Source organism: Aethalodelphis obliquidens, unplaced genomic scaffold, assembly GCF_003676395.1.
Source record: "Aethalodelphis obliquidens isolate GAN/ISIS:26980383/991018 unplaced genomic scaffold, ASM367639v1 scaffold6, whole genome shotgun sequence".
NCBI classification, from domain to species: domain Eukaryota; kingdom Metazoa; phylum Chordata; class Mammalia; order Artiodactyla; family Delphinidae; genus Aethalodelphis; species Aethalodelphis obliquidens.
In genome coordinates this window covers 28,459,743-28,476,796 of record NW_020837950.1, presented here as the reverse complement: position 1 = coordinate 28,476,796, position 17,054 = coordinate 28,459,743, and the positions used below count along the sequence as shown (strand labels likewise).

Here is a 17,054-nt window from a genome sequence, read left to right as displayed (position 1 = left end):
TATTTGTTACCAAAGATCTGAAGTCAAGTTAGGAAATTATGTTTTGCAATTACACAAGGCAAAAGCTGATGGTGGCTTATCAGTTATGAGTAGTCTGGCCTCACAATAACCTTGTCACATTTGCCCTCTTATGTCTGCTCAAACCAACAACAAAAACCCCTGGATGAAGTTTTAATTTAGTGAATCAATTCTTTTGATTGAATGTGGGCACTGAGATTGTATTGGGTAGAAGTTATTATGAAGTAAATTTAAATGAAAACGTGCATATAAATACACATATAGTCAAGTGTTCAATATTTTATCTTTTGCATTGGTTCCTGACTGTTACCTAGTAACCTTTTTATCACCATAATGTCCTTTGAATAAACAGGGAAATGATTACTTTAGAAAAAAGTAACTGAGGCACAGAGAGATAAAGTGAATGAGTTGGAATTATCCAATGAGGAGATACAACTACAGAACTGACATCATTTATTTTTCAAAGAAAAAGTATCTGTGCTCATGTAGAGTACAGTAGCTAGAGGTGTCTTTTCTTTTTTTTTTTAACTTAAGTACAGTTGAGCTACAACATCATTTTAGTTTCAGGTGTACTATAGAGTGATTTGATATTTTTATAGATTACATTCCATATAAGTTATTATAACATATTGGCTATATTCCCTGTGTTGTACATTGCATCTTTGTATATTATTTATTTTAAACCTAGAGTTTGTATCTTTTAATCCCCTTCCCCTATCGTGCCCTACCCCTCTCCCCATTGGTAACTACTAGTTTGTTCTCTACATCTGTGTCTGCTTCTGTTTTGTTGTATTTGTTCATTTGTTTTAATGTTTAGATTCCACATATAAGTGAAAACATACAGTATTTTTCTTTCTCTGACTTATTTCACTAAGCATGATATCCTCCAAGTCCATCCTTGTGTTGCAGATGGCAAAATTTCATTCTTTTTTTTAACGGCTGAATAATATTCCTTTATATACATATATGTATCTATATAACATTACATATATATTATATATTACATTTTCTTTATCCATTCCTCTGTTGATGGGCACTGAGGTTGCTTCCATGCCTTGGTTATTGTAAATGGTGCTGCTATGAACACTGGGGTGCATATATCTTTTCCAATTAGAGTTTTAATTTACTTTGGATATACACCCAGGAGTGGAATTGGTGGATCATACGGTAGTTTTATTTTTAGTTTTTCAAGCCATTCATGAAATAGCTAGTTAGATTCATTAATTCTACAATTATCTACTCAATATCAACATATACCTATAAGCCAGTTGTCAGCCTCCAAGATGTCATGAAATTGGGAACAAATCTTACCAGAAGAGCAGTGTGACTCACTCTGAGAATTGCCACTGATTTTGTAGGTCCCCAACCCTAGCTTTCAAGATGTGGAATATCTGGAAAACATCTTCATGTGGCCTCTTGAGCCACCTTCAATCCTTCTACATTCTGCTGTGGGTCTGGGAGGCTGCCTCTATGAATAACGTTATCTGAACTCCCTGTCCTCTGGCTTCCCACTGGGCTCCCTCTTTGCTGGGGATTGGATTGATATTAGCTGCATTCCTCTTCCAAAGGCCAGAGTCCTCTTGCAAAGCCTCTCTGATAGTTAGAGCGATAGCTACGGCTTTTTTCATCTTCCAGTAACCATTGGTCTAAAAATGATAATGCTCACTCTTGCTAGCACTGGGTGCTTCAGCAGTCTCGCTGGGTCCAGAAACCCTGCCCACATCTTTGCAAATAGTCCCTTTATTAAACTCCCCTCCATTGCCCCATTTAAGTGGGCTTTGTGTTTTCTGCCTGGACCCTGACTGATACCAAACCATAGAATTTCAGTGTTGGAAAGTACTGGACTAGGAGCCAAGCTTCTCTTCCTGATTTTTTTTTTCTTTTTCTTTTTTTTTTTTTTTTGCGGTCCGCGGGCCTCTCACTGCTGCGGCCTCTCCCGTTGCGGAGCACAGGCTCCGGACGCGCAGGCTCAGCGGCCATGGCTCACGGGCCCAGCCGCTCCACAGCATGTGGGATCTTCCCTGACCGGGGCACGAACCCGTGCACCCTGCATCGGCAGACGGACCCTCAACCACTGCGCCACCAGGGAAGCCCCTTTTCCTGACTTTTTTAATAGCTCAGTGATTTTATGCAAATTGCTTCCCTTATCTAGATCTCAGTTTCCTCACATATAAAATAAGCTATATTATCATACTAATAGGCTATTATTATTATAAAAATAGGCTATGTTACTTACAATGTTTAAAGTATGATGAACATATCCTTAGACAGTATCTGGTCCAATGGACCCTCCCATGTGCCAATCCCATGAAACTGCCCTTCACTCCCTCCTTGAATTTTTCCATTAAGGCTTCATCCACTGATGTGACTGTCTCATGCACTTATTCAATAAGTATATCTGTACCACTGGACTAAGGGGCTTTGGGGTTTTATTCCAACTTCTCAGTTGTGTGATTCTGCACAAATCATTACCATCTTTTCACACCACGTTGTCTCAGCTGTGAAATGGGGACGTAAGGCCTAGCTTTCTGGAGGCAGACCTAATGCTTTCCCCTGTTTCTTAACAATTTTAAGATTTGCGATTTATATAACGAAAAAGAGCTACAATTATATGCCTAAAGGGGCTTCCTCAATCAATACCAGAGCTCAGTCTGATAAAGTGATGAAGACAGCAGGCTCTGGAGTTGGAGTCCCAGTTCTGTCAATACGAAAAGTTGTTTCACTTCTCTGTGCCTCAGTTTTCTCAGCCATTGTATGGGGAAAATAGTACATCTGCCTCAGAAGGTGGCTGGGAGTATCAACTGAGTTAATACTTGTCATATATGCATACTCATGACATTTCATTTACTAAGTACTTTGCATGAATCAACTTTTTAATCCCCACAGAAACCCATTTTTCTGATGATCACAATGGTCTTTTTCTGTACCGTGAATAAACTATGCGACTTTTCTCCTTAGAACCTTTGCAGTTGCTGTTACCTCTTCTTTGGACCTCTCCAGACCCTCTCATGACCAGCCTCCTCTGGTTTTAGGGTCTCAAATGTCACCTCATCAATGAAACAAAGTATCTCCTCTACCTGCATTCAGTTTCCATTATATTATCATAGGTTTACTGCCTTCATAATACTCATCAATTCCTGAGATTATCTTGGTTTTCATGTTTATCATCTCTCTTCCCATATAAGCTCCATGAAGGCAGTGAACTGATACATCCTATTTCCCACTATAAATCCAGTGCCTAGAATCGTGCCTGCCACATATAGTCCCTCAAAAATATTGTGGGATGAATGAGTCAATAAGGGAGCTAGGGGGCAGAGGATTTAAGTAAATAATTGCAGGCATTTTGTTTAGTAGGAGGCAGAATAGGAATTCAAATGTATGAATGACACTAAACCCAGGCTGCCACCATTTGCCTTTTTCAGTAGTTCTTGGAAGAGGTAATAAGGATCTGCTTGACAGTCCTAGGACAAGAGATAGGAAGGGGAAGTTAATGTAAAAGATATTTCAGGGAGAAACTGACCCGAGTTTAGTGACCTGTAAGATGGTGGGGGGCAGGCAGAAAGCAGAGGAACGATGGATGAATCTAACTTCAGCAACTGGGCGGCTAGTGATGCCAATGAATAAATGATGGTGATCAGACCATCACATCTGGTGGATGGTCTTGTCTGCGTCCTGGCTTGGTGTTTAAAGAGCAGTGGGCAACTGGCCAGCTCAGGGGACAGGGGCAAAAATCTTAAACAGCTAATCCTTAACTCGTGGTCCAGGTGTCACCAGCCTCAGCTCTTATTCATTTCTCACTCTTGGTTGGGAGTTATTTGAGTCAGGGAGAAGACATTCTAAGTTCTAAATGAACTCTCACTAGATCACATCTATCACTTCTGATCAACGACTAGCCAGGCTGCCCCACGGCAGGCCATTGCGTGCACCTGTCACCTCCTTCCTAAAGCCTTGTTTGTTGTTCCCCAATATCTTTCCAAGGCAGTTGGACTTTTGTATTTGTCTGACAGTGTCCTCAAACATCAAAGTCAAGATGTGGGCTCTAACATAAGAAGATCAGGGTTTATGATTTTTACCTTTTGTTAAAAGTGAGCAATACATTTGATTTTCAGAAAAATGTAATAATGTCTATTGTTTTTCATGCAGAAAATCTTTGTCATATGCTACTTCTTTTAATGCTTTCATTTGAGGCACAAGAAGCAGAGCTAATATTTCAAGTCTGCATTTAATAAATGGCTAAAACATACATACAGATTCCAAATATTGAGGATATTAAAAACACTCAAGAAGTAATAATGTGTGATGTGTTTAAATATTTGAAATACCAACTCAAAAAACAATTTTCTAATATACATGGGGAAGCTGCATTCACTTAATTCTTTCATCCAATAATTTCAAATCTGGGAGAAAATAATCTAAAAGACATACATAATTATATACACAGAGATATTTATCTCAGTGCTATTTATATTATGGGGGAAAAAGAGAAAAAGGGAAAAAATCTAAATATTCAAAAGCCAGGGAATGCGGTCAAATACAACATATTGTAACTATACAATGGAATATTATGTTTGCCATTAAAATATTTACATTTTAATAACAAGGTTAATACTTATGAAGGTATGCAATGTAAGAAAAGGATAAATATTTGGTATGGATGGGATCATTAATGCACACACGGATGAAAAAAAGATGTTACTTATTATCTGTAGTTACTTCAAAGTACAGGAGCATAGTAGGATTGTGTGTTGTGTGGTGTGAGTGTGTTATGTGCTGTGTGTTGTACTTTCCAAATTACTGCCATGAACATGAGTGACTTTATTAAAAAATATATATTTTTTTACTTTTTATTTTATATTGGAGTATAGTTGATTAACACTGTTGTGTTAGTTTCAGGCATACAGCAAAGTGATTCAGTCATACATATACATGTATCTATTCTTTTTCAGGTTCTTTTCCCATTTAGGTTATTACAGAATATTGAGCAGAATTCCCTGGGCTATACAGTAGGTGCTTGTTGGTTATCTATTTTAAATACAGCCATGTGTACATGTCAGTCCCAAACTCCCAATATAACCCTCCCTCCACCCTTCCCCCCGGTAACCAAAAGTTCATTCTCTAAGTTTGTGAGTCTGTTTCTATTTTGTATATAAGATATGGAAGCAACCTAAATGTCCATCGACAGATGAATGGATAAAGAAGATGTGGTACATATATACAACGGAATATTACTCAGCCATTAAAAAGAATGAAATCATGCCATGAGTGACTTTTATTAAAAAAATGATTCACCCTCTCAACTCCAGAGGAGAAGGAGGCAGAACCCTGGCCCTGGGAAAAAGAAGCAGACCGGACGATTCTCCCAAGGGCAGGACAAGGACCACTATCGTTGGAAGTTAAAGGAAGGCTGCTTTGGGCTCAGCATGAGGAAGATTGCTCTGTAAAGCTGGCAATCACCAAATGGTTATTTTCTTAAAGAAGCAGGCCTGCTCCCTAGTAATGAGAGAGGAAGTCTTTCGGGGAACCAGACGTGAGGGAAGGCTCCCTTCAAACTTTTGGGTTCTCTGGTTTAGGGAATCCAAGTGCTCTATAACTCAGCAGAAGTTTGCTTTTTCTCTACAGAAAAGATTTTTTTTTTCTTTTGTTATTTGTATAATATTGATAAATCTCACATTCCTGCCAAGAGGAATGAAAAACCCTGTCATTTCTGCCTTCCTGAAAAAAGAAAATGGAATTTAGAATGAGTATTGGCCTCTTATTAAACTAAATTTCAGCTCTCTAGCTTTGACGCTGCATAGGATCTCGTGGAGAATATTTCTGCAGCCCCTGTGCAGGTGATTCAAGCCTGGAACTCACCCAGTCAAGCCAAACCTCACTGGAGGGCTCTCTGTGGTCCCACATGGAGATGTTTGGTCCCCATGCTTTTTCTCCTGGGGGCCTAGGGTCCTGTCTCCAACCACCTGCCTCCTGCTTCATGTTTTCACATCAGCTTTTCAGTCCTGTGCCCAACTGCTTAGGGCCTGGAACATGGTTAGGGATCTAATTTAAAAAAAAAAAAAAACGTTTCTAATATAGCAATGGAATTAATGTGGTCTCCTTTTCAAGTAATCTACTTCGACCGTGCTGGGGTTTTCTTGCGATAGGTGGATAAGAGGGAAAGTGGTGGCTAGTGGCGGAGGGAGTTTTATATCTGTGGACCTTTGGGGGGGTCCACAAATCTTAGGCCACATCTAGTGTGGGTTCAAGAGCAGCCAGTTTTGTGAAATCCCATTTTTATAAAAATATTAGCTTTTAGGTCAGTCTCCTAATTTTTTAGTATCTTCTGTTATTTTCTTTTCCTTTCAAGAAATGTCCTGACTTTTTCCTCACACTTAGTTGAAAATTGCATTGCCATCCTCTGTGAACACTTATTTAGAGGTGTGGCTTTCCACAGTACTGATTCAGGAAGAATGCTAGCAAGGCACAACGATTCTGTTCTTCCCTAAGTGAGCAGAGAGATCCATCTGAAAGTTACATGTTACTTGTCTACTTTGTACAGATGACTCTGGTTTTGGTAAATATCTGATAAATTGGCAATTTTTATTTCAACTTGAAAGGGGAAAAGCGATGGCTCTAATAAGCAACATTCACTGACGAACAGTAGCAATAAAAATGTCTACAGCTTCAATACCGTGTAGAATTAAGGTTCTGGCATCTTTCTGAATTGTGGCCTTCCAGGCTGATGGCCTGTTATGTTTTGTTTGTGAGATAGTGTGTGTGTATGTGCAATGAAGGAAAAAAATCAAAGCAATGTAGCTTAACTATGTATTTTCTTGTCCATAGGATTATTACCGATAAAAATAATTTTGTCCTGCCCTCTTTCCCCACAGAAGGTTCTAATAGGGCAAAGCTTTTTAAAGGCTGTTGTACTTACTTCCCTATCTCCCAGCACAGGAACAGGAACTGACATATAATAAATATACGTTGAATGAATAAGTGAATTAATAAAATATTATTATGATATATTAACTTTGGTCAGTGCCACTGAAATAAATTACTATGCTACTCTGGGACTTTTGACAGGACATACTGGGTTAACTGAGGTACATTCCATATTTTCTCTATCTGTGTTGTCGAGACTAGTGGAATTTTAGAGCGTTCACATATTTTAATCACTCACTGAGTTCATCAGTTCCTACAAAATGATGTAGCAGAAAAGAAAGAGAGTAGGTGAAGATATGGGTTGTAGCCCTACACCTGGAATAGCTCACCTAGCTTGTTAATGTTTGTTACCTCACTGGCAAAGAACACTACCTTTTCTATCTGATTTTAACACGTTTGATGCTAGAAAAAAATTGTGCATGAAAGAATGTAAAAATAGGATGCTTGTAAATGTTCACTATAAATTGCATAAGATATCTTTACAAAATAGAGGGTGTCCCTTTACATATCCTCTATATTCTACTGCTTAAGAATGCCACAAAACTGGAGAAAAAGAGGATGAAGAGGTGATGATTAGTCTGATGTATCAATTTGGCTAGGCTATAGTACCCAGTTCTTTAATCAAATACTAATCTAACTGTTGCTCTGAAGGTATTCTGTAGACCTGGTTACCATCTGTAATCAGATGACTTTAAGAGATTACCCTGGATAATGTGCGTGGGCTTCATCCAATCAGTTGAAAGGCTTTAAGCAAAAAGTGGGTTTTCTTGAAAAGAGAATTCTCACTCAGGACTGCAGTATCAAATTTTGCCTGAGTTTCCAGCCTATTAGGCCTATGAATTTTGGACATGGCAGCTCCCACAGTCATGTGAGCCAATTCCTTAAAATAAATCCCTTTATATATATATATGTTTGCCTGTGTATGTGTATGCACATGTGTAGGTGTATGTATATGTATACAGATGGTCCCGGACTTTGGATGGTTTGACTTACGATTTTTCAACTTTACAAATGGTGCAAAAGTGAAACGCATTCAGTAGAAGCTGTACTTCGAATTTTGGTCTTTTCCCTGGGCTGGTGATATGCAACCTGGTAGATCCTCTCTCATGATGCTGGGCAGCGGCAGCAACCCATAGCTCCCCGTTAGCCATTGCTCACGAGGGTAAACAACCGATACGCTTACGTCTATTGTGCACCCACACAACCATTCTGCTTTTCACTTTCAGTACTGTACTTAATAAATTACAAGAGATATTCAACACTTTACTATAAAATAAGCTTTGTGTTAGATGATTTTGCCCAACCGTAGGCTAATGGAAGTGTTCTGAGCACACCTGAGGTAAGCTAGTCTAAGCTACAATGTTCAGTAGGTCAGGTGTATTAAATGCATTTCAGACTTAAAATATTTTCAACTTACGATGGGTTTATCAGGACGTAAGCTAAGAAAGACCTGCATGTATATATGTATTGGTTTTGTTTTCCTAGAGACCCCTGATGATACAGGGAAAGAGTGGGCAGAGAAGAAAAGTCATATTTGGTAAATGTTTTCCACTTTATAGTAGTTTTTCAAACCTAGTAACATTTCTGATGTTTGGCAATACCTAAATTACACAACAAATACGTGTATGTGAATCAGGAAATTTACGAGGCATTGCAGTTTAAAGTGCACAGCTGCTCTGCTAACAATTTAGGCAATGGGAATCCCTAGAGTTATCTGAGCCGCGTCCCTATACCTCAGATCATACTCCAATAAAGATGTTAAAAAAAAAAAAAAATCACATGGTGGATAAATGTGCAGACAATAGAACACAGCTGCCAGGAATCAAATATTAGCTACATATCGAACAAATTAGGTGATCTTGGGCTATTTGCTTAATCTCTCTGGTATTAAATTTTTGATTTGTAAAATTAAAATGATAATACCTACCCTCTAAAATAAAAAACAAAACAAAACAAACAAACAAAAAAAACCCCAAAAATTTCCAAATGTTTTGAAGCCCAGATTCCTGTCACTAGCACTGTGCTGTCAGTCTGCCAAATGGGAAGTGCCTCACAACTGCACAGAGGTTCCCCTGGGTATTTAGGTAAACACGGGTACATTAATAGAGTTACTTTTGCGGAATATAATATATGGATTCTTTTTAGAAGCAGAGAACTGCAACGCATGCAGACCTAAACAAACAAAACAAGCGAAGTTTGGGGGAGAAAAACAAACAAACAAACTTGCTTTGAACAGCAGGAGACGACGTTTTGGCAGCTGAGCAGGGCAAGAGCTTCATGAGCCGCTCTTTAATGCTGCGCTTGGTGCTGTTCTGAGTGTAGAGGAAACCTAGAAGATACGGGATGGGTTCTGTTAATGCTGTCTGCAGAGAGAAACTCAGGCATGCTGCAGGGTGTGTCAGCAGACGCCGGGCAGGCAGGATCTGGGAGCAGCCATCCACTCAGGCAGAGGGTTGGGATCCCAGAAGGAAAAAATTAAATGCTTGTTTTCCCTTTGTTTTTCTCACTTTTTAGGTTTCCTTTATGTTGCATTAGATCACGATTACCCCATGAAAAAAGAATCATGCAAATATATCTTCTGAGTGGCAAAAATAAAATTTGCTGGCTTCTTTTGGTCTTAAATTGGGAATACAACAAATATCACTAAAAGAGTTAACTGGATTGAAATTTCAATATTGAAACCAGTATTAAGGGCCCATGTGACAATTTTGTGCATGCATTGCTCCCCATCTTTGATTCCAGAGGAGTGGGTGCTCTGCATAAATCATTCACATCGCAATCATCTGTTAGTACTTTTGCCTTCCCTGAAAGTGAGAAAATAGATGTCCTTCTTACACAGCTTCATTAGCATAAGCTGACGTGCCCAGAGATGGGACATCCTTCACATATTCACATGTGGACATTAATGGATGGGGCTCATTCAAACAGAGTGATTCCAAAAGAAACAAGGTGTGTTCACAGAACGTTAACCCAGGAGTAGACAGAGCAATATCTGTGACTTCAGATAGCTGGAGACGACTCAAGAAAAATCAGTAGTGACCCAGTGGGCAAGCTAGCAAGCGCTTGAAAAACTATTGGTGTCAGGAGTCACACTTGTTCAGCTCAGCCTCAACTTGCCCACTCTGAGTGACCAGAAGGCTGAATTTGCATGTTGCTGTATATATTGCTTCCCTAAGTATAAAGCAACAGCAAAAGGACCAATTTAAATCAAGGTTAGACCATCTTTATAATATGAACATGGCAAATGTATCTCTTGTTGCTTTTCTACTTTATAATTCCCATCTTGGAATTATAAAGAGTCCTGACTGCAAGGCTATTGATCTACTTCCCTTTGGAGCTGTTCATCCTACCATTGGTGTCCACTGGCTAAAAAACCTGATAGATCTCTTGTGTTGGGCTGACGGCAAACTAGTAGCTACGAAAATCACATCAGATCATTTACATACTTGAAAGCCCCCTAAAACCTTCATGAAAAAAATCCACACTTTCTAGCACGGACCCCAATCCCTGCATGATCTGGCCCTGTCTCACTCTTACAGCATTGTCCACCACCCTCCCTGTCTTAGACCATCAGCCACCGGCCACGCCACCCTTCTCGCCTTTGTTGAAACTCACACAACAGGTCCCTCCTCTCCCCTTGACACATATGGTGTGAAATATCTTGCTTACTTGATATGCCAAGTGCTGGTTGAGAGTCTGGCACATAAGAAGAGATCAATAAATGTCTGACAAATGAGTGAATAGATTCACTTTCAATACCAAAAGAAGACCTGATTTCATTTCCTAGATTAGTATCTAAGGGAGCTTTTAAACTTGTGAAATAAGTCTGATTTACGTAAAACAGAGTCTAGTTGGCTTCTTTGTACATTTCTAAGGAGACACGTCCATCTAAGTGTCCTCTCCTTTGTAAATGTGTCTGGAGCATGATGATTTTGCTTTAGTTTCTCAAGCGGGACAATCTGCTTCTTCCATTCATGTTCTTTCAAACCTCTGTACCACTGTATGCGCAGTCTGGTGGGTCCTTCACCACTTATCAACTTCTACCTGCTCGTGCAGCCTTCAAAACTCCGTTCAAACACACTTGCCTTGATAAACTTTCCCTGTCGTGTTTGCAGCCTTCCCGAGAGAAGAAGGACCCACCTCCCTCCTCTGCTCTATCTTCTCTATTGCCCCTGTATCACACCCCATTGCTCTGGGTATCGTCCCCTCTTGCTGATTGAGACCCTATCCTGACAAGGAGTTAGAGAGAGAAGGTTCTACCAGCCATCTGCAGTAGGAGAGAGACTAGTGTTACCTCCTACCCAGCTTCTTTGCTTCAGATTTGATTTCTTGTTGTCTAGTCCAACTCTACAAACGTGCCTGAAACTGGCATGTGGCAGACGCTCAAGAAATATTTGCTGGTTGCTTGATTTCCTCCTTTTCCCTTAAATTCTGAAATCTGCCAAGCTCACTCTCTCTGTGACAGCTTCCTGGACCCTCGGGCCTTTCTGCTTCCCAGGTACTTAAGTATTAACGTTACATTCCGTGTCCCCATCTCCAATTTGGTAATTAATGATGATCTTCCCTGGAGCATCTTCTGAACTGTACTTGGGGCTACAAATTTTACAGGTTGCTGTTTTCAGTCAGTAGTTAAAAGTCTTAGATTTTAGTAGTGACCTTGGGCAGATTATTAAACTTCTCAGGGTGTCTGTCTTTTCTTTATAAAACAAACGAAGCCTTTATACTGAAGATCTTGGTTGTCAAAACATATTTTTTAAATCCCTTTTAGGAATATATATATATATATATTTTTTTTCTTTTGAAAATGAATAGCTGAGATTTGACACTTTTGTTTTTTGTGATTTTCTCTTCCCCTAAGAGAGAAGTGAGTAGGAATGAGAAACACATACATAAAGAAAAAAAAATTATCTTGCTGCCTTTGCATGGTTATAATTTATAGGAGGCCCTTTTCAACAATAATCTATTATCAGAATCAATAAAATATAATCTCCATGAAGGCCAGGCCAGGATATTTGTCTCTTTTTCAGCAGATTGCAATACAAACCACATTCATGGATATGCTTCTTGATGATCTTTGTAATACTGTAACAGTTGACCATTTTCTCATGCCTCTTCACCTTAACTTCAAGCTGGTTTTTCACTAATGACCTCACATTTCCTTCTCTTAGGAATATATTTAAATGTAAATTGTATACGGTAGTTTTTATTGTGTTTTCTTCTCAATGAGAACTTTAGCTAAAAAGCTAAAGAGAACTTTAGCTCTCCCTTCCTCTCCCTCCCCATCTTTCCTTCTCTGCTATCAGACCATTCTGCTCTTTTCCCCTTATAGTGTCTGAGTGTTCCAGCATGGTAATAAAACAGCCTAGGTAGATCCCAGTGCTATATGATTTGGGATAAGTATTTAATCTCTCTGAATCTCAGTTTCCTCATCAAGAAAATGGATTAGTAATAGTATCTACCTCATAATGTTGTTAGAATCTAATGAGATAATATATAAAGCATTTAGCACAGTGACTGTTCCTAATATACACTCAGTGAATGTTAGATATTAATCTTTTTCAGTCCTTCAGTGTACCCCTCAGGTCCTTTCCACATGCTATTATCTCTCTCTGAAATTTTGTTTTACTTCATTGTGGCCTAGTTAACTTCTGCTCTGTCATACTTGAGATTTCAGTTCAATAATCACTTTCTGAGGAAAACTTTACATGGCAGACCAAACTAGGTTATGAACAGCTTTACTCTATGCTCCTATAGTTTCCTGTGTTTCTCCTTTATAGCCTTATCACAAATATAATTAAAACAATTGATGATACAATTATGTATTTGACATGTCTTCCCTACTGCAATATAAGATTGAAGATTTCTACCTCCAGCCTTTAGAGAATAAATAAATATTATTGGAAGTATTATCTCACCATAAGCAACCATATAACTGGCAAGTTACATGCGTACCTCAGAGACATTGCAGATTCTGTTTCAGGCCACTGCAATAAAGCGGATGCCACAATAAAATGAGTCACATACATTTTTTGTTTCCCAGTACCATCATCTGACAACCCAGTGTTGCCACAAACCTTCAATTTGTAAAAAAAAAAAAAAAAAGCAATATCTGTGAAGTGCAATAAAATGAGGTATGCCTGTATATGAGGCAACTGTTTTTAAGCACTGAACAACAAGCAATGTAGAACAGTGGTACTGGAGAGAAAAACCCAAAAGGTGAGCTCCACAATGCCCAGCTCCCTCTGCCTGGGTGCATTTTCTTTCAAGAGTTCAGAGAGGTGGAGTGCATGCTCACTGTGCTGAGGTGGCAGAGGCTGGAGTTTGCAGGGCAAGGTGCTGAGGAAGAGAGAACTGTTATGTGTGTCAGAGGGGAGAAGCTGTGTGAAAATTAAATGAATGTGGGCCATTGTGATAGTTAATTGTATGTGTCAACATAACTGGGCTAAAGGTTGTCCAGATAGCTGGCAAAACATTATCTCTGGGTATGTCTGTGAGGATGTGTCTAGAATAGGTTAGCAATTTAATTGGTAGACTGAATAAAAAAGATCCCATTCATCAGTGCTGGTGGGCATCATCCAATATGTTGAGGGCTTGAACAGAACAAAAAAGTAGAGGAAGGCGGATTTGTTCTCTGCCTGAGTTCAGACGTCTATTTTCTCCTGCCTTCAGACATTGGCTCCCCTGGTTCTCAGGCCTTTGAGTTTGGACTGGAATTATACCATCAGCTTTCCCGGGCCTCTAGCTTGCAGATGGTAGACTGTGGGACTTCTCAGCCTTTGTAATTGAATGAGCCAATCTTTCAAAATAAGTGTCTTTCTGTTTATCTGTATACATCCTCTTGGTTCTGTTTCTCCGGAAAACACTGACTAATACAGTCACTGACCAAGGGCTGGGTGATGCACGCTCAGGGACAGACTTCATAATACTCAGCAAGCAGAAGCTACTCTAGGACTGAGAACTGAATGGAGATATCAGAAATCGTACAGTGCTGTAAGATGTGGGAGTTCTGGCCCAGGCTCCCCACAAAAAAATTAAAATAAAAAAGAGGGGAAAAAAAAAGAGAGAAAGAAGGAAAGAAAGAAATTGCACAGTGCATTGAGCACCTCTGGCATGCACTGGAGAGCTCAGAAAGACTATGCTTTTGGAGAAAGTATCATTTCCCAGAGTAAGAGCCACACCCTATAACTAAGTATAAAATCAAAATTGACCTATCCTAACATATAACAGAACTGAACTTGGCAACACCAAAAGTGCGAGCAACTGTGGAAAGCCTTCCAGAGGAATACTCAACACACTTTAAAAGAAGATAACACAATCTAAACTCTTTACAGTGTACTATAACAATGTCCATCATGCTACCAAGCATTAGTAGACATGTGAAGGAGTACAAAAATGTGACCCATACTCAAGATTTTTTAAAAAGCAGTCAATAGAAACAGACCCTAGGATGACACAGATGTTGGACTTTAAAGAAAAAATTAGTCATAATAAGTAAACATTTTAGCAGTGAAAATAAAATTACAAAAGGAACCAAATGGAAATTTTGTATGTGAAAAGTAAGATATCTACAATGGAAGAGCTTTTTGAGATGGGCTTAACAGCAGATTGGGGACGACTGAGAAAAGAGTTAAGAGCTTGAATGGAGATAGAAAGAGACAAATCATCCAATCTGAGTAACAGAGAGGAAAAGAGATTAAAAAATAAACAGATCCTTAGTGATTTGTGAGACAATATCAAATAGTCTAACATGAATGTAATTAGAGAACCAAATGAGATAGAAGAGAAAAATTAGAAAAATAAATGGCCAAAACATTCCAAATTTGTTTATAAACATCAATGTACATATCCAAGAAACTTGAACCTCAATCAAGATAAATACAAGATGAATCACATAGACATGTCATTGTCAAGTTATTGAAAACAATTAGAAAACAATTAGAAAACTCTCAAAAAAAAACAGACTAAAAAGATGTGTTATAGAGGTTAAATAATATAAGAATGGTTTTCCATCAGAAACAATAGATGACAGAAAACAATGGAATAAGTTCTGGGGGGAATAAAAAGACTTTCAACCCAGAATTCTATATTCAGTGAAAATAGTTTTTTGAGAATAAAGATGAAATAAAGATATTTTCAGATAAACTAAATCTGAGAGAAATCATAGCTACTAGACCTCTATTATCAGCAATTATAAAGGAATTTCTTCAGGCTGAAAGGAAATTACATGATATGAAAAGTTAGATGTACAGGTAGAAATAAAGAGCACTGGAAATTGAAAATACGTGAATAAATATAAAATATTATCTCATTTTCCTCTTATTTCCTTTGTTTAAAACAACCAAAAAATATTGTGGGGTTTATTTCATTTGTAGATACTACATTTCTGACAATAATAGCATAAAGTATGGGGGAAAGTAAATGAAATATTACTGTTGTACATTTTACACAAAGTGGGACAATATTAACTGTAAGTAGTCTGAATAAGAGAAGAAGACAGATTACAATTGCTAGATGCTAGGAAAACAAATGAAAATAATAAAAGGAAGGGCAGTCAAAATTCCAACTGAGGAATTAAAATGTAATATCAAAAATATTTGGTTCACCCCAAAGAAGTCAGGCACAGAAGAACAGAGAAGCAAGGACAATATATAAGACAATAGACTTACACTCAACCATACCATGAAATCAGAAACCCAATCTTTTTTATTCACTACTGTATCCCCATTATTTTCCACAGTTCCTAAAATACAAAGAGCGTTCAATCAATATCTAATGAAAGCATGAAATCAGACTCTATGTCTTATGACACGGTCTCAAAATGTGCAGATTGGCTGCATGTCTGTAATTGGCAGATGCATTTGGAATCTGCATGGGGGTATACATCCTCGCAGCATGTGAAGCAATGTCCTTCCCACACTCCAACTGGACAGCTGTGTGTGAAGGCATTCTACTGAGGATGTTATGGACTGCATTCCCCAGCCAATAACACTGAAAGAAGATTGATGGTGAAGGTACCTCCAGCAGCAAAATGCCTTAGTCTGGAGGGCAATTTACCCCCATAGAAACCAAATACTCTTTGATAGATTAATTGCATCACATAAATATTTATTTATTCTTTTATTTAAAAAGCACTTATTATAATGCATATATTGTAAATAGTGTTTGTTGTAGAATTGTGTATACACAGTGGTCATATAAGAAAACGTCCCTGTTCTCTGAGGTCTAACCATCTACACTGATGGTAACACCTATTGTATTACATGACTGATTTATTAGTTTCTTTTATTAAACCTGCATTCTCTGAGGGATGAATTCTATTCGTTCCTTATTTCACTTTTTCAAAAAACATTTATTAATGCCTTCACTGTGCTTTGTACTATCCCAGGTGATGGGAATACTTCAGTGAATAAACCAGACAAAAATTCTGGCTTTAATCGATCTTACATTAGAGTCAGGGAAGAAGAAGTAATAAACAAAAATAAATAGCAAAATATAAAGTTTGTCAGATTGAAAGCAGGGCTGAGGCCTACTGGGGAACAGGTTGGGAGGTGGGATGAGGAAGACTTGTAATTTTTTTTTTTTTTGCGGTACGTGGGCCTCTCACTGCCGCGGCCTCTCCCGTTGCGGAGCACAGGCTCCAGACGCGCAGGCTCAGCAGCCATGGCTCACGGGCCCAGCCGCTCCGCGGCACGTGGGATCTTCCCGGACCGGGGCACGAACCCGTGTCCCCTTCATCGGCAGGCGGACTCTCAACCACTGCGCCACCAGGGAAGCCCAAGACTTGTAATTTTAAATGTGGTGGCCAGGGAGGTTTCATTGGAGTGATATTTTAGCAAAAATACCTAATGAGCTGCGAAAGTTTCTTACCCTATTCTGATTATTAGCAACTACCACAGTGTATTACATATATTAGGCACTAATATATATATATATTTATTGAGTGATTAATCTTACTCATTTATTAATTTATTCAATTAGTATTTATTGACACCTATAATGGACAGATGAATGCCGTAAATTAATTGGCTATATAAACTGCTGAATCCAATAATCTATAACAAATTTATTGCCTTACAAATCAAAATTAAGTCAACTCCCTTATCCCTGCAACTAGAAGT

General features: G+C 38.6%; 1 protein-coding gene across 5 annotated transcripts in view; it reads right to left on the bottom strand.

Annotated features, from left to right (window-relative positions):
- Window positions 1–17,054, bottom strand: part of KCNIP4 (potassium voltage-gated channel interacting protein 4) — a 1,210,069-nt gene that overhangs the window by 126,356 nt on the left and 1,066,659 nt on the right. Inside the window, exon 2 of one of the 5 annotated variants that reach the window (XM_027103251.1) lies at window positions 9,164–9,265. The exons of the other annotated variants lie outside the window; for them this stretch is intronic. Within the exon in view, the coding sequence (XP_026959052.1) occupies window positions 9,164–9,265 (102 nt within the window). The remainder of the gene's footprint in view (window positions 1–9,163; window positions 9,266–17,054) is intronic. 5 annotated transcript variants of the gene reach the window in all.